This window comes from Melospiza melodia, chromosome Z, assembly GCF_035770615.1.
Source record: "Melospiza melodia melodia isolate bMelMel2 chromosome Z, bMelMel2.pri, whole genome shotgun sequence".
NCBI classification, from domain to species: domain Eukaryota; kingdom Metazoa; phylum Chordata; class Aves; order Passeriformes; family Passerellidae; genus Melospiza; species Melospiza melodia.
This window is the reverse complement of record NC_086226.1, coordinates 11,692,257-11,716,428: the sequence shown is the minus strand read 5'-3', so window position 1 is coordinate 11,716,428 and position 24,172 is coordinate 11,692,257. Positions and strand designations below refer to the sequence as shown.

Here is a 24,172-nt window from a genome sequence, read left to right as displayed (position 1 = left end):
ATCTCACCTGGTATTTCTTGCACAATGGTGCATACTGGCAGCTCTTGGGAGTGGGTCTTGCTGCTCCAAGCCTAGAGGAGAGGTCTGTGCTTGGGGAAGTCATGTAAGTTCTGTAAAAGGTTTAACAAAGGAATTTTGGAACATGCTGCAAAGGAGGAGGATAGCAGATTTTACACACAAGCACACACAATATCACAAGTAGGAAGGCAGAAAATAGTTTTTCCTGAAACATATGAATCATCAATTTGCAGCTCCAGAATGACTACTTTATGCAAGATGCATAACTTTCAGGAATGTGTTGGTGAAGTGGAAAGTCACTTAAGGAATTACTGTGTCATAGAATACTTATTAACAGATAACAGAATGAGCTGTGCTATGTTGCCCAAATTCTTGCTGTTGTTGGAGAGATGGAAAAAATGAACACATTAGAAATCTCCTGTAAGATCAGACCACTGTTGTGTTAAAACCAGAATTTTCTCACTGCATAGCAATGGAGACACTGTTTTGTGAAAGCATGTGAGCTGCCACTTCTCTGGGTGGCTTCAGTACCTTTCAAAGTTGTTGTATTAAGGGTGCTGGGGCTTGTGTCCTTCCTTAGTGCTACTCTTTTAGTACCTCTTTTAGGCCTGTTTTTGAGTGTATATAATCTCTTTTTGAACCTGTTGATGCTGTTGCCTCAGAGTTCCCTACCCACTTTGTAAAGCTGTACTCCTTAACCAGTTTAAATTCTACTTTAAAGTACTTGCCCAGTTCCCCCTATGACTGGTGTTGTTTGATATGGCGATTAACAGTTCTACCTTTACTTTATCTGTTTCCTTCTTGTTTTTGTTTTACTTCATCATACAGCTTCTGCAGTTAAGAGCTTTTTTGTATCTCCCAGATTTTTGCATCATCTCTTGTGAATGTTTTACTTTGTATTCATGTCTGTGCAGCTCTCTTGATTTCTCTACATCCTCCTTGAAACATCCTAAGGGATTTGAGGTGTGTCTGCACCAAGGACCTTACCTAGAAGAAAAATTATGTCCTCTTTGCTCCTTGTTCTGAGTACCTTGGTTGGTGATTCCCAGCATCTTGCTGCTTTATTTTGGCTGTTCATTGATTCCAGCAAACAACAGCAACTCTGAGATTCTAATTTTAATTTTGAGTTCAGCGTTGTGTAGTTGCCATTTAGAATTCTTTTTTTTCCCATAAGGGCACAATTTTGTATTTTTTCTTATGGAAGATGACCTGGAAAACTTTCACCCATTCAGATTTGCGGGCCACTTCTGGAATTTGATGCCGTTGTCAAGGAACACAACTGCTTTAGAGAAGCAAGATGTTATTTTATCACTTACAGAAATTGGCACTGCAAATTTCTTGTCCAAGGAATTGACAAAACTGTTCAATAAAATTAGTCCCCAAACATTTTTTGTGTGGACTCACTTTAAATGCTTCTTACTGAGAAGTGTTAGTTAAATGCCACCACTTGTTTCTCATCTTATAACAGGGTTTAAATTAATAAAGGACCTATCTTTCAGTCCATGGCAACTTATTTTCTCTACTAGCCTTTGGTGTAGCACATTATCTGTAGCTTCCTGAAAATTGAGATACTTGCATCCACTGGTGCAGCTAGTTTCCCCCCTTAGTGCACTCAAAGAAGTCCAGGAGGTCCCTGAGACAGATTTCCCTGACACAGATTTTCTCTCTGTTGGAATCCTATCAGTTGCTTAGCAATATTTTCCTGTTTGCTCATGTTCTGAGTGGGTTTGTGCTAATATCTTACCATGGCAGGGAGTCGGAGTTGGTGCTCTTGTTCCCAATATCTCCCCTGCACCCTTTTAACCTTTCAATTCTCCCTCTCTTGTGTTCACAGCTGAGCTTATATTTGGGGAATGCTTTACCCACCAGACTAAAGTACACTGTGGAAAGTAATGAATTGAAAGGAAAGAGGGAGCAAACGAAGCTTGACTGCAGTTTATTGGTGATGGCTCTGAAACAGAAGAGCTGCTTTGTGCTGGCAGTGAACAAAGTCCAGCCCATGTTCTTGGAATTATATTTGCAATTTTAAAATACTTATTTGTATTTTTAGCAGACAGTGCACTTTTTGATAATTGTTTCATAGTAGCTTGATAAATGCTGAACTGTGAAAGATCTGTTGCCTTTACTAAGATAGTAATTGCAAGGAAGATCAATATTTTATGGACTAACTTTGGAAGGATGTAATTTTAGTAGGATTCAGTATTACTGATACCTAATTTTCAACCTCATGACCTGAGTCCTTTTGAGTCTGTCTTAAAAATAGTAATTTTGAACTCTTTTTCTTTGTGCTCTAGTTCTTTGTGTCATGGGATGTTTTTAGATGGTGCTAAGTGCTGGAAATGAATCTGAAGACAGTGTAGGCTAAATTCTGCCAATTCTGTCTCCAGGAGTTTGCAATACACTGCTAGTACTGCAAGTATTGGCCATGCTGCTGGTTTGTAAGGGAACAGCTTAGGCCCCAGCCAGATGCCACATAGCATTTGCTTCACAGAATCACAGAAGGGTTGGAAACCTCTATGGCCATCAAGTCCAACCCTTAAACCAGCACTGCCAAGTCCATGGCTAAACCATATCCCCAAGTGCCACATTCACACTGCTCTAAAAAAACTCACGAATGTTGACTGCATCACTTTCCTGGAAGCCCATTCTAATGCTTTACCCTTTCCATGAATAAATTTTCCCTAATATCTGATCTAAATCTCCCCTAGTGCAACGCGAGGTCATTTAATCTCATTCTGTCCCTTGTTGCCCAGGAGAAGAGACCAACCCCTCCCCTTCCACAAGATCCTTTCAGTCGTAGAGAACGATAAGAGCAGCCCTGAGCCTCCTTTTCTCCAGGCTAAACACCCCCAGCTCCCTCAGCTGCTCCTCACCCTTTTGACATGAGTTGTATCTAAGGACACTCTACACGCTTCAACAGGGACGTGATTTGGCAGGTACAGGTTCCAAGTGTGCAAATCTACCATTTTCATGAAACCCTGGGGTACATCAGATTACAAGAGAGAGCCCTTCGAGGAGAAACAGCTGAGACTGGAAGGCAGATTAGCACTCTGTGAAATCTGCTGTGCTGGCAGAATAGTCCATACACGCGAGGGAATGTTTCGGGAACTTTGGCACACATTTTCCCCAAGACACTTTCGTCTTGCCTCAGAGATGCTCAAAGAAAGCAGAGACAATGAACACAAAAACCAAAGAGTCAGTGTGAGAATGACAGTGTTACACTAAACCTCTCAGAGGCTGTGTCAGAGGACAAGATGATCGAGTATATCCTTTATGTAAATAAGCATAATAATAGTAATAATAATAGCAACAATAACAAAATTCTGCAACTGAACAAATGTTGAATGCAGCACTCAATACATTAAGTGCTGCGCTCCAGTGTTCATCAGAGCATTTATCTTAATTTTTTTCTTGGACGCAGAATGTGCCTGGTAAGAAACATTGGCCACACGATGGCAGCATAATCCAGCGAGACTGAAAATTTGGCTGTCCTTGCTGGGAAACTGCGGTTTTTGGGCTCTGATTGTTACAGAGCCACAGAACATCTCAAAATGAAGCGCTGGCAGGCGCTGAATAGCTCCTTTGCGCCGTGCAGCCTAAGTGGCACAGTGGGTTAGTACTGTCGGCTTTTTCTTCTGGAGGCTCGGGCTTACATCCTGGCCGAGCCTGCGAATGAAAGCAAGCTGGGTGGTCCCATCCCAGTCCCCGTTTGTGCCTATCACAAAACCACGGAGCAATTTGGCATGGCCAGGGGCTGCTGCCCGGGAGAGGAGCGGGGCTGGAACAGCAGAGGGACTGCAGGTTACGAGCAAGGTGAACTGCAAGGCCTGTGAGGGGAAGAATGACAGTCACCATCCGCCAAAGTTACTACTGTTATTCTGAATGTATTTGCTTGAAATCCAACTCAGACCATTATTTTATCCTTCTCTCTTTGCTACTCATGGTCTTTTTGCCAGTGGAAGGAGCCAGGGAGCGCTACATGATTTGGCCTGTTTTTAGGTATAATTATGAAGAACTAATTAATCTAATTTCTGTTTTGAAGAGAGGGTAGAGTAAATTCTTACATTCACCCAAGTAACTAGAGCACAGGAGATGGAAGTGCAGGGATACTACACAAACCTCCAGGGTCTGGATGATCCCTGAGATTTGGCCCAGGTGTCTGTGTCAGCCCCATTGCACAGGCTCTGCACAATCTCAGTTCCTCTGGAACCCCTGCTGCCAGGGCAATGCTGTTCCCATGTTTCATTGGTCAGGAACCAAAACTCAGAAAGGCTGAGTCATGTTGAAAACTGAGAATACTCCTGAGACCCGAATCTGGGTATGTGGGGACCTGTTGTGGGGGGACCTCTTGATGGAGAAGCTGTGAAAACAATGAGTAAAGCCATGAGAGCAAGTGGGACAGATGGAAAGAGGAATGTGGTACTGTAGAAAATGGGAAACCGATTCAGATTTTGAAAAAGAAATGATGCAGAAAATGAACACAAGTTTAGGAGCCAGAGAAATAGTAACAATAGTGGACAAATATCAGTAGAGAGTTCATTTTTTATCATTTTAATCAAGTATCAAAGCTCTAAAAAAAGCTAATAGTACAATGAAGAATAAACTCTAAGTAATCAGGAATACCAGAAAAATTTGCAATGTCTGGAGAAAGGAAGTTGTAAAGAACAAAGAAAAAGCATGAATATAAAAAAATACTGCTGAAAAATGCAGTTTTTGAGGCAAGTGCTTGTGAAGCTGTGCCAACTTCTATAAATACAATTGGCTTTAAAGTGAGGAGATATTATAGAAAAGTTGAAACATTTCATTCTGACATTTTCCCAACAAAATGATTCAACATTCTATTTCCAAGTTCAGTTCATTTTACAGCTGAGTTTGTTTTAATTTGAAATAGAGTAAAAGCAATCTAAAAGTGAGATAGGTTTTTTTTTTTAAGCAAAAAAAAGTTGTTTCAATGATTCCCTGGAAGAATTATTCTCCCCAGTTTTTCAGTTCAATCACTGAAGTGAAAAATCAATTATTTGTGCAGCCCTAGTTGTGTAATGAGGCATGTTCAAGAGAAGCTTTGGTTGGAGATGCGGGTACTCCTGTCTTAACATTTTGGAATTTTAGATATGTCTGTGTGTCTCAGAGACACCTGAGGAGCTGGGTGGGGGAAGGGGGAAAGGAAAGGGCTCATCATGAAGGATTATATCCCCTGTCTACTGCTCTCTGTTATCTGTAGAAATCTTGTTGCCTCGCTGATGCTGCAAGCCTGAGTTTCCAGTTTTGCATGGACGTGTGGAAATCTTCTCCCACCTTATCCTTCCAGGATAAGCCAATCCCTTTAGAAAGAGGGAAATCCTGGCAAGTAGTGATCTCTCAGTCCACCTTAGAATTCTTGTCATGTCCTGGGGAATGGCTGATCACACCAGAACCAAGCTGGTCATGCACTGATATCCCAACCAGGACACTGTTGATCGCACGAGAAGCAAGATACACTCTTCAGTACCACTTCTGTTGTAACTTTATTAAAACAAGCAAGGGTTAGCTGAAAAAAAACGCCTGAAATTTCTGGTCTGTTGTGCCTGCATTGGAACACAAATGTCACTTGTGCGAGTTCAGTCCTTCAGAAGAAACACTCTCCTGTGCCAGGAGTTCATTTTCCACATGCATAATCACTTTGCTTTTCGCCGGCCACACACCGTTACAGAGACACGAATTCTTGCCTGAGAATGGCAATGCTGGTTTGTCCCGCAACTTCTAAATGAAAACACTGCTGAAAAGTTATGGAACAGCAGAGATCTCGCTTGGGCACGAGGGCACGGCAGAGTAAGCAAGGCCACTGTGCCACTAACATCTCCAAGGGAGAGGCTGGAGCACGGCCAGAGCAGGGCGGTGGAGCTGGGGAAGGGTCTGGAGGTCAGGTGGTGGGAAGGGTGTCTGAGGGAGCTGGGGGTGCTTATTCAGAGGAGAGGAGGCTCAAGGGGAATCTTATCACTCTCTGCAGCTCCCTGAAAGGTGAGCGCAGCCAGACAGGGCTTTGCTCTCCTCCCAAGTGTTAAGTGACAGAATGAGAGGAAATGGCTTCAAGCTGAGCCAGGGGAGGTTCAGGTTGGGCATCAGGAAATATTTATTTCTTCACAGAAGGGGTTGTCGGGTATTGGAACAGGCTGCCTGGGGAGATGTTGGAGTCATCATCCCTGGAGGTGCTCAGGAAAAGGATGGACATGGCACTCCATGGTCTAGTTGACAAAATATTGATCAAAGGCTGGACTCAGTGGTCTTGGAGGTATTTTCCAAACTAAATTATTCTGTGATACACTAGTCCTCTTTCTTTACACTCTTTCCATCATTACAGTAGTTCCAGAGACACAAAGATACCTACCTGGATCCGGTGAATGAAAATGCATGTAACTAGAAATAAAATTGTTAAAAGTTATGTTCATGTGCCCTGTAACACCATGCCTTCTCTGAACCTTTTTTATCTCCAATTTTTTTCACAAAATTTGTTTACACTTAAAGCACCACAGATGTACTGGTAGAGGTCAGTTTGGTGTTTTGCTGAAGTATGCTCAGGAAGGCAGGACTTCTCCCTGCTGTCTCCATTTGCTCCAAACAACACAACTTCCCAGATGCAAGTGGTTCAGCTTGTATCTTTTATATCTTTTCAGTGCCTCTGATGAGATATTCACTTTCATTAGACAGTAAATGCTAGCTGAAGGTTTTGCCAAATAAACCCAGTATCATAAACCACTTTCATGGGCATAATAGTGAATTGGCTATGAAGGTTGTAATGTTACAAAGCTGAATTTGGGGTTAGATCATCTAATTATGCTTTTTTTGTTGTTATTGTTGACTTGGCGTGTTTTTTAGTTTTCTGGGTTTTTTAGATTATTCAGACGTTAATACACATTTATAAACTTGAATTTGAATGAACTTTGGCGGGGTAAACACTGGTTCCTTTAATTCTTAATGTTTCTGCCTCCCACCATTTACTTCTTTATTTTTGATCATGAAACTGAGTAAGTATTTGTAGCGAAGAAGCCCTGTTCAAAGCCCTGCTGTACAAAATGGCCTGTAATTCCTGAAATCCTATACTATGAGTTCCTCATCTCTGGGATTGTGCAAAGCTTGTGTTACAGAGCTTTTGAAAGAAGTCTAAATCACAATAAGAGCAGTAATGTAAAACTATTTTTATTGAAAATACATCTACAAAGTAATGTTTCTCAATCCACTCTGGGTGCATACCAATGCAGAACCAGTGAGGGATGGGGAAGGGAATCTTTCTATAATACCTGATTTCCATAAGAAACAAAGTTAGTATAAAAAAGATCACATTCTTTGTGACACAATTCATTTTTCTCAGCTGATGTCATAGAAAGACAGCCTTTTACATTGTCTTTGCAATGTATTTCCAAACAAAATCTTAACAAAAATTTAAAATGTTATGCCATAAATTCTACAGTTAATGTTTATACACACATTCTGAATACAGTATCTATATAAAAATATCTCTAATTATATATCAGAAAATGCCTGTCTGTATCCTAGATTTGCATTCTGTTAGCAAAAAAACCAAAACAAAACCAAAAATGAAAACAAAAACAACCCATATTTTCTTTCGGTCATTCATTTAGAGATTCATTTAGAGCTTTCTTGGTTTGATGCTCAGTAACCTATATTAAACCCTGCTCACTTCATTCACTTGAGAGTTCTTGCTCGTATTTTCTGAATTACTCAGCTGGAGAAGATTGACAGGAATTTTCAGTCCCAAAAACCAATCTTGCCAGGGAAAAGGTTTGTCTTTGACCAGCATGCTAACATTTCCGCTACAGTTACTTGTACACCTTTTTGATGGACTTTAAGTGACAAATACAACATATTGAATATTTTTTGAATGGGACAATGCAAAGGGATCCTTAATTTCTGTCATCAGAATTATTTTGGCAAGGGGGCAAATAAGGAAGAAAGCTGAATACTTCCACAAAACAGATAATTGAAAATTATTGTGCCTGCCCATTTATTATTTTTCTTGCTCCCAACTGCATCTTCATTATAAAGCTTTCTGGTCTAACCTCTCTAATAACGCAAGGCAAAAAGGAAAAAGTACATAATTTGTATTTCTAGAAAAGGACTTCTTCAGGGAATAATCTTGAGCAAAAGAGCCACTGTATTACAAGTGCATTGTTTTCTTTTTTTCATTCTTTCCTTATCTATTCCCTGAAATTTACCTATAATATTTCATTTAAAAAATCCTTTCTCATTAAAATTTCAACATATATTATAGTATTTTTTATTATTTTTCAATTTTCATATATTTTCCTAATAAAATACGAAAACATCCATTCATTTTATTTTCCAAAGGCTTTTATCTTCTTTTTCAGGTTCTACTGGTAAACTTTCTAGGAATTAAAAATTCACATTAAGACAGGGAGCCTTCTCCAGATGGCAAAGTGTAAATCCAGTTCGTACTTCTATAATTTATTAGTGGATCATGAATTTGGGAGGTTTCCAACCAGAAAACCTCTGCTGGTCTCAGGGATTCAGATTCAGAATGCAGCCCATTTAGGAGCTGAACATCTCACCCTCTGCACCTTCTGTGGAAGGATGGCATTGCCTTCTTATAATTGCTTATTAAGTAGCTCATTAGTGCATCCAGAGCGTGCAAATTTTTTCATCCAGAGATGAAGACACATTTTCTGTCCCAGACCAGGGCCTTGCTCCTACAAACACACACACAGATTGTTTAACTGGGTTGTGATGTTGAAATTAAGGGAGCAAATCCAGATTGGAAGCACATACATGCATATGTAAATGCTTGTGAGTCAATGGGGGCCAACTAGGCTAAATTTTTATAAAGATAAGCTGAATCTAATTCAAAAAACTGTCTAGATAAAATAACTTCCTCAGAAATATTTCATCTCAGCTGGTAAAAGTGCTGATTTGGGGGTATTTTCTTTTCTTTATTTATATATCTTCCCCCTTTTTATCCCCTCGATTAATCTCCTGCTTTTTATTTTCCTGCTAGTATTTGAACAATAATATAACACTAGAGAAAAACAAAATCAGATAAAATAGCAAAAGTCCTGTTAATTCACTTAGCTGGATGCAGTTATCAAGTTAGAAGGGTTGATTGTGTGTTTATAGATGTTAGGAATTTTGCAACAGGTATTTAAAAAAATAAAACCATTTTCAGGTTCTGTTATCTTTTTTTACTTTCCAGTTCATAAAAAAAAAAGAAAAAAAAAGATTCACAGGACTGAGTAACATATACACAATCTCTTTTTTTATCCCCAGTTAGCATATGTCTAGCAGGACCAGTGTTGTTGCCTGTTAATTTTTTTTTAAGTGGGAAGCCAACATGTACCATGATCACTGCTAGTTTGGAATATATTTTCATTAATTCTTTCCAGTGCGAGCATAAAGGGAGAAATCAAGGAATGGATGAAGTTGGTGAATTCAAGATATAAATCGCTGGAAAAAGTGTGTGTTTTCCCACACTTGCAGTGTTGAACTCACGCTTTCTCTAGCCTACATCTTGGTTTCACTATCTATTGGTTTCTCGTTCTCGTTTTCTTGCGAGATCAGTTGGTATGGTTTCTTCATCTCATTCTCCTCTATCACGGAATTGCCCATCTCAGCATCCCTGTTCTTCAGCTCATGCCGTGATAAATGCTCAACAATTCCTGCTCCAATGGAGTCTCCCAAGACGTTGGTGGTGGTACGAAGGCGATCCCTACGGAAAAGGCAGTGAGTGACTCCATCCCTTGCTCAGGGAAGCAAGCAGACTAGGTGCTAAAATGGCCCTCAAATAGGTACCAGGTGAGTCACCTGTTTTGTATACACTCACTTATCTGAACTCTTAATGCCATGATTTCTTCTACAGACATTAACAAATACAGCAGGATGTGGAGTCACAAAATGTGCTAATGCTCTCAGTAACCTCACAGCAAGAAATGGTCGTGTGATGAGGATGGCAAAGGGAGCACATGGTTTCTTGGAGCCAGCATTTTGATACTCTTGGATATCAAGAGTTTGGCTTTATATCCTCTAAACGTGTAAGCTAGCAAGAATTTACCTAGTTAATCTTTACCTTGTTTTACCTTTACATTGATTGTCTCCTGACCATAAAATATGATATGTAATTTAGGGTGGAACTGCGCAGGAATGACTCAAATTAAACCACAGAAACTCACCCCTCTCAGAGGGCTCTGCCCAGCAGTTGCAGAGGGCAGCTTGACAAGGAGTGACTGGCAGTGTCAGTAGGAAAGCACCCACCTACCTACATCAGGTGGTTGGATAACCATTTTAAGGCATTATGTTCTGATAACAACACAAGGCAACCTATTTCAGAGATCACTTGAGGAGATTGAAGGGTAAAAGCCCCCAGAAAGGCTAAATAACACATGTTAGATGAAATAGAGGTTGGAAAAAGACTTCCTTTCATTTATTTCCTGGACCTAGGTATATATTTTTAAAGGTGCCTGTCATCTTCTACAGATAGACGAATGGAAAAACTGAGGGGCAATACTTTGTGCTGTCAGTTACACAATTATTTTTAATTTCTGCTTTCATGGGGTAGACAGATGAACCTTTCCTAGATTAGATAGTCAGCAAGGCTGCAATGAATTGGTTGGATCTGATTCAGATCTGAGTCTGATTTAGTGAAAAGTTTTCATTGTCATTCTAAAAAACATAAAAGAATAAAGCAATTCTTTGCTTATTTAATAACAGTGTGTCTGAAAGTTTTCTTAGTATCTGAACAATACAGGTTTCTGTGTAAAATTTGCATGCAAAAGGAACCATAATTAAGCAAAACCCCTCACCATCTGCTCTAAGAAAATAACTTGCTAGCAAGAAATAGTGATTCTTTTAAACATTTGTTTCCAACTGCCTTTCAGAGCAAAACAGTGCAGTATAGCCACAATGTGCCTGGCTATTTCACTTCTGAATGTGGTCTAAGCCTCTAACAATAAAAAATACTTACAAGAACCAGTCCACTGCGATGATAAGAGTGATATCATCTGTAGGCAAACCCACTGATGTGAGAACAATGACCATGGTGACCAGTCCAGCTTGAGGAATGCCTGCAGCCCCAATACTGGCAGCTGTAGCAGTGATGCTGTGCAAAGAGATGGCAAGAACAGTTAACTGATTTCTGCAATTAAACTGTAATAAAAGCTCTCCTTATCATCTGTCAAACTTTAAAATCAGACATAAAGCAAGAAGGCATTTACTCAGTATTAAATAAAAAGATGAGCCTAGACCCTTATCTGAACACCCTGTAGCTGCAGGGGACTATAACCCTTGATCCAAAGTGTTTCACTAAACCTCTATCCAGAAACCTTGAAACATAATTTTGTTAGTGATAAATTCCCAACTAGATGCCAAGGGCCACAAAAAACCATTATAGTTACATGTCCCCACCCACTGAAAAAAACTCTCTCCACAAGCTCAAACATGTTAAAAGAAAAGCTGAGGAGGTATTCTGTCCTGGCAGATCTAACACATGAACTTTTGCTCTCTGTCCATCTCAGTATAACTTCATGCCAGGTGAAGTCTCTGTCCTCCAGCAGCTGCTGTTCTGGCATCAGAAAACAGAAAGCTGCCAGAAACCCTGAGTCATACAGTCCAGTGACTTCACAGAAATATCCTTGTTCACACCTAGTATAGGGGGAATTTGTTTCCTCAGGTGGTTTGCCTGTAGCTCTAGTATTAATGAAAGTGAAACAATTTCCTTGGAGGGTGAAGGCAGATTTTGCCTTAGGTTAATGAATATTGAAATAAACTGGTGGGTTTTATGGAGCACTATATCTGAACTTTCAGTGCTCCTATGTGATAGATATGTGTCTTTTTCCCACAGTGCCCTTTGCTGACACTCCCTTCTTCCGCACAAATACACATCACCCCTTTTCCCTGAATTGTGATAAAGAAAATGAAATTAAGCAAATCAGTTATTACTGAATGCTATAAGTAGTGGGTTGTTTGCTGCTGTATTTCCAACAAGAGGGGTTGTGTGCTTGAAAACATAACCTGTGTTCACCATTTCCATCAGCCAATTGTAATAAAATTGTGTAACTGTTCCTTACACAGGAACGTGATGGTCTTCTGAAACCAGGGAAACACTTCCTCCTCTAGCAATAACACTGTGATGGCTTTATGCTTCAGCTTTGTACATGCATTATAAACTACCTGGTACTCATTATAAGTCTGTAGGTCCCAACAGCTGCATGAGTTCTTAAGAAAGAAAAATTTGAAATTAATTAAATTTTGTACTTGTTTGTCTTTATTAAAGTAGTAAGGGGTGCATCATGTTACAGTTTTGCTAAAAGTTTATCTAAATGAGAGTATATGGTGGGAGTCCTTCTGTGTGAAGAAGATGGAAATTACTGATAATATGATACTGTAGCAGTTCTTGATTTTAGTTCTAATGCTTTTGTTTAATCCCACTTAAACCAGGAAGGGGTCATCACAAAGGTGCTTTTTTAAAATGTAGGTAACAGTGATTTCCATACCTGATTGTGATAATCTGCCCAAAGTTCAGATCAAAGTTGTTGACCTGTGCAATGAAAATTGCAGCCAAAGCCTCATATAAAGCAGTTCCATCCATATTAATTGTAGCACCAACCGGGAGTACAAATCTTGTAACTCGTTTGTCCACTCCATTTATTTCTTCTAGACACTTAAATGTAACTGGTAGTGTTGCAGAACTGAAACAGAAAGAAAAAGATAATATATAATATAAATTCTGCAGAGACGGAAAGAGAAGAATGTCACATTACAATCACGAGACGATTCTGTCGTAGTTCTTATGTGATCCACCAGAATAGGGCTTGTTTTTTTAAGCAAATACTGAATTTAAACATTTCTAATGGTGAAGGTTCTCCTAACGCTCTTGGAAACTTTTCCCAGCTGTTAATTACTGCTACTTTCTATGTAATCCCTAATCTGAATGTGTCTAAGTTTAGTGTTTTGTCACAAGGTTCTTCTGCCAGGCACAGGGATCTATCTAAAATTCCTGCTTCTCAGTTTTAAGTCATGGAGCTGTGATTGAATCACCCTAAGCATTATTTTCTTGAAGGTATACCAATTGGACTATTCAAATCTCCAGGAACAAGCTTGTTTCCTCTTCTTTTTTGTGGGCTCTCCTGCAAAGGGCATTTTGATTGATGGTTACATTATTTTCCCATCTATGGGCTAACACCAGTAGGCAGCTAAGCACTGCACAGCCACTCATTTGCCTCCACACCTTGATGGGACAGGCAAAACAGAAAGGAACAGTAAGAACAAGAAAATGGAGGCATTGAGAATAAAAATGTTTAGTAAGTGTGGGTGAAGTTTGAAAGAAGAGCAGGAGAAAATAAAACAATACAAGTGATACTTAGAACCACTCCCACCGATGGACCAGTGGCCAGCAAGTTCTGGAGTAATGTGTGGCTAGCCTTCCTAAAATCCTTTTTCCCCTTTCATTGCTGACTATGATGTATGTACATGGAATATCTATTTACTTACTTTGGTTCATCTGTCTGGCCGTGTGCCCTCCCAACCCACTGTGAACCCCTCAACTCACTGTGGGGGCAGAATGAGACTGTGCAAATACTTAGCAACACCTAAAATGTCAACATGTGATCATTGTTGTTTTGGCTAAAAATACAAAACATGGCAATATATGAGTAGCTATGAAGAAAGTTAACTGCATGTCTTGCATGTCTTCATCTGACCAAGCCAAAGTAAAGAAGTTTTCCAAGACACAGCAATTCAGCTTACTTGATCCTAGTGAAACCTTCATTGCTAAATACTTAGCAGACTTTCAAGTCTTTGAAAACTCTATCAATATTGATAAAATACTGACAAAAAATAAAGAGGGGTTGTGGAAAATTGTGTTAAAAAATATTTTTGCTTACAGTCATCTTACAGTTGAATTCTAAATGGTTTTTTAATCCACTTGCAGTATAGTATGCTGTCTTGCATCAGCCTAGGTTTTTACTTCAAAACAATCTCAAACACCAAGGACTTAAATTTAGCATCACAGAATATCTGATTGAAACCCCCTGTCTTTAAGGCACATTTTTAAAATCTAACAAAATTGCTGATGTTTTATGAAAGGTCAAATGGTATCAAAATGTACACTTTATTGTAACGTTCCTTTCTGCCATAGATGCAAACAGTTTTTAAAATTCACATGACATAACTCTGACCACCTGCAAGAACGAAAGTGGCATTTCTGTTGTAGGTTCTGTATCCACAATTGGCTATCAGGATTTTGGGCACAAAATGTCAGCTGCCAATAGGAATCCCCTCAGGACTTTTCTGCTTGCTGCTCCATTTTGCCATACATATTCTTTGCCAGCTCTATCCTTAATTATCAAGCCGCTACAAACTACTTAGAATATCAAACATTAAACAAAATTGTTTCTTAAACCAGTAATACTAAAATAAAGATATGGCTTTAAAACATTTTGTTATACCTGGAAGATGTTCCCAAAGCTGTGACTAATGCCTGGATCAAGCCTCCAATAAATACCCACGGGTTCTTCCGAGTGATCACGAAGTAGAGAAGAGGTAGGACAATGACAGCATGAATTAGCAAGCCAATGATAACTGTTACAGTGTACATGGCAAGCTGACCACCAATCACACCCATATCTTCCATCTCAACAATTTTCCCAGCAATCAAGAAGAGAATTCCAAGTGGAGCATACCTGCAAAAATCAAATCAAAACAGCATTACAAAACAAAGTAGAAATTCAGTAGAAACCCACCCGTCCTGTTTGGGTTTATACGCAAAAATGCAGAATTTCACTATTCAGGAGCAGTTAAAAAATTTAACTCTTCAACTCTTAACAATTCAACCTGGATTGAACCACAGCAGTGAGTGTTTTTGGTGGGGTTCAGTGGATTCAACATCTGGTGAGGATTTCAATGGATTCAACATCTAGCGAGCCTTTTGGACAAGTAGGGAAATGAATTCTCCTTGGAATTCAAGTGTAACATAAAAGCTAGTTTAGCCAATCCTGTTGTAATTCTGCCTGTGTGAATGAAGGCTCAACTGATATATGTGTGTACTATATCAAACACCCAGCTCTATTCCAGTGTTGTTTCCCACAGGGAAAGGTAGTTTCTGTGGGGAAGGAACCCATACAGAAGTCTGATAACTTCTGAAGATTTCAAGTTGCTTCTGATGCCTAAGATTTTTACCCTTTTGTATTTTTCACATAATTGCAGCTTTATAGCTTTGGCTATAGCTTCGAAGTTTTTTCCTACCTTTCTTCCCTACACTTAGGAACAATAAGCTAACCTTATAAATGCATTCCTAAATACTGTTTAGTTTTATTCCAAGAGAAGCACATGGGTGTTCTGTTTTCCAACCAGAATCTGGACCAGACATATCAAAAGTAGGGCAAAAGAAACCTCTAGACTGCTTCCAGTGAGGCAGGACCCCAGGAATAATTACCTAACCAGATAATCTTTTAATTGGACAGTGTATGATAAGTATAATAACAGACTAACCATTTTTAAATGGTAGAATTAATATACCATGTGCGACTTTTGACATATGGTGTACCTGAAAGGTTTCAACTAAAGATTTGCATTTATATTCACTCTAATGTTTTTGTGAGGGTCTGTTCTATTTTCCAGGCATCAATTCTGGCTATGTTACATTTCATCCAATGGGATGATATATTCATCACCACGAAGAAATCCGTATGTCAAAGGTTGGCTGCACAGGTGGGATGAACTGCTTTTGCCTACCAGGAAGCACAGCTAGAGGTGCAGAAAGAGCTGGTGCTGAGCATTAAACTCAAACATAATTCTGCTGCAGCAGTAATTTAGGTACAGCCCCACTCCTAAATGTCCCCTTGCCTTCTCACAGTAAGATACCATGGAATAGAATCTATCCATGTATCTCAACTGCCCTTTATGTGATCAAGTGCCTGTGGAAATTTATCTGAAGCCACTGCTTTAACATTTTAAATGTGCTTGTGAGGAGAAAAGGTTTTAGTTAATGGAGCAAATATACTTATTTTTGGTTTCATATCTAGTATGGCAGTATATATGTGTGCTCCTCAACAGACTCTTGCAGTTGATTTGGTTTTTACCTGTAGTAAAGACGGCAACAAGACATAATTTCTTTTCAAAGTTAAGCTTCTACCTGGAGAATAATGAATCTTAATTTTTGAGAAGATTTCATACCTTGAGGGAAAAGGTATTTATTTACCTACTGAACACAATAAAGAAAGCAGGAAAATTATGTGCATGTGTGAGCAGTGCAGCTACAATGCAAGGATGTGCATGTAAATCCCACAACTACAGGAACCAGTTGCGTTGAAAAATTATGATAACAAGGTCTTGCTGTGTAGAAATAAGGTTATGGGAGAGGTTTGTCAGTTTCCTTTAATGAATTCAGAGTAGTATGTAAGGAAACTTCAACAGCTTACTGCTCTAAGTGCTGTCTTATGAAGACATAAAATAGGTCTGATAAGGGTAGCAACTTCTGCCATGGACCCTGATTTTTCTCATGTCAAAAGTGAAACCCACTGGAAGAGTTGGTATGTTTGGGCAGATTATGGTCACAGAGAGTTACAGCTCATGGGTCCACTCATGAAAAACTTCCAAGGTAGATACAATCTTATTGTCTGACTTTCTGCCAAATGGATTCCTGCTACCCAGTGCCTGACTGTGATGAAAAAATATTGTTAGTAGCTGAAAAAGGAATTTATCGAAGAGGCACTTACCACATGATTAGAGCTACCAATCTCATGATAGCCTCATTAAGGCTATCAAAGAAGTCTTTCAACGCCTGACCTTGCTCCCTCATGCTCCCAATCACCAGGCCAAAGCTTATTGAGAACACCACCAAGCCAAGGGCATTCACTCCATTCACAGAGCCTGGAACAGGAACTATCTCCTCTTTCATTCGGGTGAGAGCTTCCATTGCTTCTGACACGTTGCTTATTATGGAAGTCACTGTGGATGTGTCGTTGGGTGGAATAGCTACTTTAAACTTTCTCTTTTCATAGTTGGTTTTGAACTGTTAAAAGAAAAGAAAGATAGAAGTTCAGTGAATCATATCAAACAAAGGTTAAAATCACCAATTAAATTATTATCTAAGTAAAATGTATTATGATGAATACTTGGTTTTCCTGAAAACAACAAAAGTCCTTTTAACTTCAAAAACTAAATCTTCAGCTTTAGCTTCTGGAAATAATTTTCTCCTAAACAGACTGAAGTCAAAGATGCAAATGTGTCCTGCTCCTATATTCTGTAACAAGACTATTGACTCTTAATTTGCATTTTATATAAATTGCCATTTTTCCTAACAACAAAATTCCAAATGTTTATAGTCCTTTTTTTGGCTAGTGAGAATATTTTCTTGTGCTCTGGACTTTCTTTATTTCTTCATCTTTTTGTATAAAAAAAAATGAGACTGAAGTTAGATTAAATATAACATACCTCTTTTTTCTTTTGTTATGGCAAGCCATTAGTTTGTTTTGCAGAAAAAGTCACCACATTTCTTAATTAGAGAATATACTTTAAATGGTCTATACTTTAAATGGTCTATACTTTAAATGGTTCCTTTACGGAACAGACAATTCACTTTCTAAATCTCAACATGGTCCTAAATGTCTGCTTTGAAAACCAGACTTTCACCCCGAAATGTTTTACCAAAGAGAAATTTACAGCCTCAATATTTCTATCTGGGCTAAAAAAGCCCTGCTGCTCTGTCCTGGCTAAATTTTGTTGAACACAAAGTATATTGAATATTACTAGGATGCTCCTCATGTGTCTCAAGATGCTTAGACCATTAAAGCAGCAGAATGTTGCTGTTGAGGTTATTCCACAACTTTGATTTCTTTTTTCCTTTTTTATTCTTTTTTTTTATTATTTTTTTGAGCTACCAGGAAAGCTCCAATTATCCTTACTGATATCTGGAGACCTGTTGAACGCTCCAGAAGTACTTGAGTGAAATGAAGCAATTATGACCAAGATGGGAAACCTGAGTATCATCATCTTTCAACACCAGCCTGATTTAATGTTACTTTCTTCACCTGAAAAGTTTTATGCACTCCTTCCCCATATTTGAGGTACCCCCTAAAGGCCCTAAGTCTCTCAGAATGTCAAATAAAACCTGGTAACTGGACATCTATAGAGAGTTTCTGAATAATATGTAGCAGAACCAAAATTCATGAGGGACAGATGCTCTTGAGTTTTGAATAAACTTTGTTAAAATCTTTCAAGATTTGGGCTGTACAGAAGTCAGCAAAGAGCTGTGTGAGCAGTTGGCTGACAAGGAAAAGCCCAGTTCCACTGCCTCACCCACTCACATCCAGCCTGTGATAATTCTGGTTTGAGCCCTCAGTGAGACAATTCTACTTTTTAAAAAGTGTCAGGAATCTCACCAAGCAAAAAATGTCATGATTTTTTGGGTAAAGCCTGGGGATGTGAATCAGCTCAATGGCTGTTGAAGTGTCAGAGAGGGAAGAGCACAGAGACTGGAATTACACAACCAGGGAAGAAGGGATGGGGATGTCTCTTTAAGTAACATAGGGGTATTAAAGTGTAAATGGAAAAGTAATATAAGTACTCAATAAAGTGTTTTTTATTCTGTCTCGTCAGGAATGTCAAAATACTGCCTAACAATTTACATCAAAAATTCTGGGTTTTGTTTTGTGTTTTTTGGGGGGGGGGCTTTGTTTGTTTTTCTTTTTTCCCTTTCCATTTCCCTTTCTCTTTCCCTATCTTATTCTCTTTCCTTGTCTCCAGGTGTGGTAATTTTGTTATATTTCTATTTTTATTGCTGTTTTTCAATAGGAAAATAAAACCTTAGGTGCAAATTCATTAATGCAAATGTCTGTAACTATTTTGCATTTGCAGGCACACAGATTAGATGAAAGTAGGAAAGCAAGCTGTTTAATGAGTTCTGGAACAATAAGGTCTGGAATTAAAGCATAATTTCTTTTGAAATTTCCTATTAATTTCCCACTTTCCCTAGCACATAATAATTTACTTGGTTCTGAATCCCCTCTATTATGCTCAGGTTCTTCTCTCATTCCTACCTGGAAGGTCAAAAGTGTGGAATCCACGTGGCTACAAAATTGTGGTGGGGGACTGAGGAGGTGTTGGGAGCTATATGGGGAAAAAATATAATCACGCAAAGGTTTTACCTTCAAAAACCCATGTTAGAAAGAATTTTAGGTGGTAATAAGAATATGGTTTCATTTTATGGTCATTCTGCAATTCTGTTACAGCAGTAGCATGCCTTTAATTCATTACTTAAGTCTCTTTTGGGGTATAATATGGATTTTAAGAACTCACTCAGCTAAGTCCTTTTCCATTTCAGCCACAAGAGTGGCCCACAGACATGTAGGTCTTTTCTGTTTGCTCACTTATTCATCAGATTTAAGTATTCAGAAATATTGCTACAGAAAATAATAGTCTTTCTGGAACCCCTTCCAGAGGAGGGGAGAAACAGCTTATTCAGAGTGAGATTCAAAATGTTATTCAGAGTGAGATTCAGAGTGAGATACAAAATCTAAGCAACAGAAACCAGAGCAACTTTATTTCCACTGGAATATTTACTAGAGCCACTCTTTCTTCCATTATAGCTGACTGAGCACCAGGGGATCCCTGTGGATTTTCCTGCTGTGGATCTCTCTTTCGCACAAAGTTTTCTACCAAAAGCCACGAGAGGTTTCGTGGTGAAGCAAAAGAAATCAAGGCAAACCAGACACAGGGAACACAAGGGAAGTATCTACTGAGGGAAAAAGTGTGAGGCGTTGGTTGAATTTTATCCTTATTATTGCTTTTTCAAATGACACGAAAGGCAAAACATAAGATTGCTTGGCCACCTCAAAATGTATTTTGTGTGTGTGAAATGGTGGAAAAGCCAACTGATCATAGGGAGTGACTGGATGAAGGACCACCTTCAGGATGTTAGAAATTGCTTTGAAATAGCTGAGTTAATAGCAGGGTTGATTATTATTGCTCTGCAGAGAAAGTGGTGGTAAGAGTTAATTTTTTGAGCTTTTATGATATTCCTATTTTCAGCAGATCTCTATCTCAGTGGCAATCAGAGTTATCAGCTTTTAATGTATCTGAAACTGACAGTTTAATTTCACATTGTGACTCTGCTGATTCTTGTTCCTTTGCAACTTTCAGAAATAGAAGAAATTTGGCAAAATAAACCACTCATTGTAGCCTTAAGGGTCTCAGAAGAGAGAACAGAGGTCCATACACTGACAATATGTGATGGGCTAGGCAGTATCACTAAAGTCCTATAATTTTGGGAGTAAATAATTTAATTAAACTTCCAGGAAGAGGTATTTTTGCCTGGTAAAATTTTAGATGCAAAATACTCATAATTTTTCCTTAAATTAATGCACTTAGAACAACTGAAGAGTAAGACAAATGCTATTTGAATGTGTTAATTTGAACTGCCTTCTATGAACAATCATATCTGCAAGTAAAATGCAAAAGTAATGAATTTCTGGACTTTTTTTACAAGACATGGTGATAATGATCAACTGGAAAATTAATTTTAATTAACTTAGTTTACTATGAAATAGACAATATAGATTTTTGTATTGAATAATATGATGAATCAGTTGTTTACACTTTGGTTATTTTTCTGATTTTATTAGTGATACAAGATATCCCATCATTTGACTTGGATATATGGAAGGACTTTTGGAGAAGCAATATTATAACCTGGCAGCAGCATATCCCATTGGTTTAGCTTGCATAAAAGGTAATTGCAATGGTAGCTATTCTGAAAGTTCATAATTCACTGTCATAATTTACTCTGTCATTAGTACTGTCTGCGCTAAGTCTGTATGATGATGCAGCATTTGGTGAATAGTGATTTTAAAAGTAACCAGTTTGCTTAAATGCAGCTCTGAAAAATTAAAAAAAGATAGAGATATTCCGTCTTCTTCATTAGCTTTTTTTTCCTTTGCTCTCCATATGGATATGTGTGAATGCATTCCAAATTTTCTGCATAAGAGTTGATGACACAAGTCATAATATATCTTAATCACCCCAAATTATCATGAGGAATAGACACCATATATTAGTTAGTATTCATTTCTGGATGTGTGATTAACACTTACAATTCCCTTGATAATGACAAGTTCAGGAAAGAATATATAATTAAAAATATCTCAGAAGAAATGCAGTTATCAGATGCAGTTCTTTAGGCTTCAGCTGGCATCAAATTCTAACCGTTCACACCAGAGTGAGAGAGTGACCCTCACCAGATTTTTAGGTTGATTCTGTTTCTCTTGATTTTGCAAGTTTGCTTGTGTTTCTTCTGCCCTTTGATAGACCTCCAGAGCACAGCATGAAGAACAAGATACTTAAAGCAGTATCTGCTTAACAAGCAGACTGCTCACCACTGCTCAGCCCCAGGCAAGACAGCATTTTTTAATTTAGCGAAGAAAGAGAAATGAAGAGATAGATAGTGGCCAGAGCTGAAATATAAACCCAAAGATTTCTTTAGATCTCCCTAAACTGGGGTGAATGCAGGGGCATCGAGAAAAATTTGAACAAAGTAATCTAATTTTAGGTAAGTGTGGAATATTCATCTGCAGTCAATCTATTCAGATTCTCTTGTTACTCATAAAAATCACAAAAGCCTCATGAGAACTGTGCATAGTGAATGTCGTGACAGGTCATATGAAAACTTCTATCATCAGAAAACATGTTATTTAGATTAACAATCTGCTGTTCAACAATCAGCCTGAGAAGGCTGAGATACCCAATGAGTTCTTTGTCTCAGTCTTCACTGTCTGGCATATCTCCCCATATCTCTCAAGTCCCTGAATCTCCAGCTGGAATTTGGAAGGGCCACGTCCCTCCCACTCTAAGCAAAGGTTTGGAATCACCTAATGAAAGTGGATGGATGTGTACAGAACATGAAAAAATGCATCCCAGGATCTTGAGAGAACAAAACCACTCTCCATCATATTGAAAATTCATGTCAGTCAAGTGGAAAATGGAAATACCTGGGAAAGAAAAGGTGCAAAGAAGGAGGAAGAGGAGAAGTAAATGAAAGGGGAGGCAGCTTTGCCTCGCAGTCTTGTTGGGAAGAAACAGGAAAGGGAATCCAAAGGACCAAACAAATGAAAGAAGAACAGTAGAAAATTTAGGAAGACATTTCCTAGATGAGTCCTAATGTTCCAGTCTCCCTCCAGGACTTTGTGTCCCTGCAGCAACCTTATAAAAGCATTGCCAAACTCCACTTAAAATCTCTCCCACTCTGGTTATGCTCTCCATTTAATTTCACACCTCCAGTGGCTTCCAGCACAAACTAGGAAAGAAACCTGCCTAAGGATGCTGCAAGACATAATGTGCACATCTGATCTACCCAAACATGAGATCTAAATGTGCAGTGCATATTCCAGTGATGATTTCCAGGTGTGTGAAGCTGTGGCATGGTGTTACACATGTTGATGAGGACAGCTATGAGAAGTACTGTGTTCTGACCATCAGACACGGCGTTACACAAACAGATTTGTGCCAGATGGCTCATTCCCCTTCATAAATCTTCTGAGAAACATATGAAATAATGGATGGAAACTTTTGGAAAGAAAATTGTGGGGTCAGATGTACAAAATCATCTGGATACCTAAGAATGTTATGCATACTTGTAAGCTAAGATCTTTTTTTAACAAATCTGCTACAACTAAATAACTTCTATGTAAAAATCTAGAGTTAGGTACCAAGTCCAAAAAGTAATGGTATGACAAATTTAAAATGCTTGGTACTGCTGCTGAAAGTCAGTAAAAACTTTCACTGAATATGTCTGGTTTTTCTAGATTGTTTTTTCAAAACTCCCTTAGGCTTTAAAGCCCAAGAGAAATACAAGGTACTTAAATGTTAACATAATCTACAGGATATCTTTAATTAAGAACATGGGTTTAGTACTGCTAGTTACTGAATCAAGTTTTCTGGTACAGTAGAATACTATAAAAATAATTTTTAAACAGTATTTCAAAACTGGTGAAGTGTTCCTATAACTCCTAAATGAAGATGTTTTCAGGAATTCAACTTTAAGTTGCATAGGGTTAAAAAGAGCACTAATTTCCAGTTTAAATTTGGTAATAGTGATTTCCATTTCTTTTTGTATGTTTTTATCTTATTTAGCTCTGTTCCCACTTTTTTTTTTGTACTTGAATAGTTTCTCAGTAATTTTTTTGCTCTATATGTTGTACTCTTTTGATAATTCCAACAACTCCTCCCTTCACTATGTTCATTTTGCATGAATCTATGAATGAAGAAAACTGAATATACTCGTTATCCCAAATGATCACATTCCTCTGGCCTTAGTTTGTGTCTTGGTGTTCTGTCACTTAATGTATATCCTAGAGCTGAACTGAACATTTTTGGTGTTTTTGATGATAATTTGCTATGTCAAAGAAGAAATTACTGTAACTTCTAAAGGTTTACTTCACATGTGTTGAAGAGCTACTAGGAGGTAACCAAACATGCCAACATGTGCAAGAGCTGAGTCATTTGTTGCTGTGACTTTATAATATTGTGTTGTGCCAGGGTCTTATCAGCTTCTTTGGCATTTTTTGATATCCCAACACAAAGTGCTTGGACTTTCTTGTCATCTGTAAATTTAACTGTGTGCATCTTTTGGCAATGTCATTCATAAAAATATCAACTGATGTACTCCCAGCCCTTCAGCAACTTCCATTGCTATCTCCACAAATTTTAAAATTCTTGCAGTCCCCTGTGCAACGATTGTACTTTTGTCATCTTAAAAACACTACTGTTTCTCAGAAGTCAAAAAACCCCCCAAAAAAACCAAAATAAAAAACTTCAACCAAAACAAACAATAATAAAACCAACAATAAAATAGAAAAAAAAAAAAAGAAAGAGGAAATGAGCAATATTATGGAAGAAAGATGGTAAAATTTATGTTTCAGAAACTTTGTGGTTTTGGTAGTAGGTTTGTTTTGTGTATTTTTCTTTTTTGTTTATTTTAAGTCTCTACTTTTCCCTTTAAGGCATTTATATCCTGCACTACAACCAAGATCAAACTAATGGCCTGTTATCTGCTTCAATAATTTCCCAAATCTTTTTGGAACTGCAGTCTGGAAGACTCTTTGATTGCTTTCAAGAGCTCTAGATAATAACTTCCAAACTTGAGAGATTTATGAAAAATATT

At 38.3% G+C, this 24,172-nt stretch overlaps 1 protein-coding gene across 1 annotated transcript in view; it reads right to left on the bottom strand.

Moving 5' to 3' along the window:
• Window positions 1-7,175: 7,175 nt before the first annotated feature.
• SLC1A3 (solute carrier family 1 member 3) overlaps window positions 7,176-24,172 on the bottom strand; it is a 65,529-nt gene continuing 48,532 nt past the window's right edge. The window contains exons 6-10 of the mRNA XM_063179738.1: window positions 16,734-17,029; window positions 14,466-14,699; window positions 12,513-12,707; window positions 10,985-11,119; window positions 7,176-9,733 (exon numbers count right to left, since the gene is read on the bottom strand). Of these exons, the coding sequence (XP_063035808.1) occupies window positions 9,529-9,733; window positions 10,985-11,119; window positions 12,513-12,707; window positions 14,466-14,699; window positions 16,734-17,029 (1,065 nt within the window). The 3' untranslated portion in view covers window positions 7,176-9,528. The remainder of the gene's footprint in view (window positions 9,734-10,984; window positions 11,120-12,512; window positions 12,708-14,465; window positions 14,700-16,733; window positions 17,030-24,172) is intronic.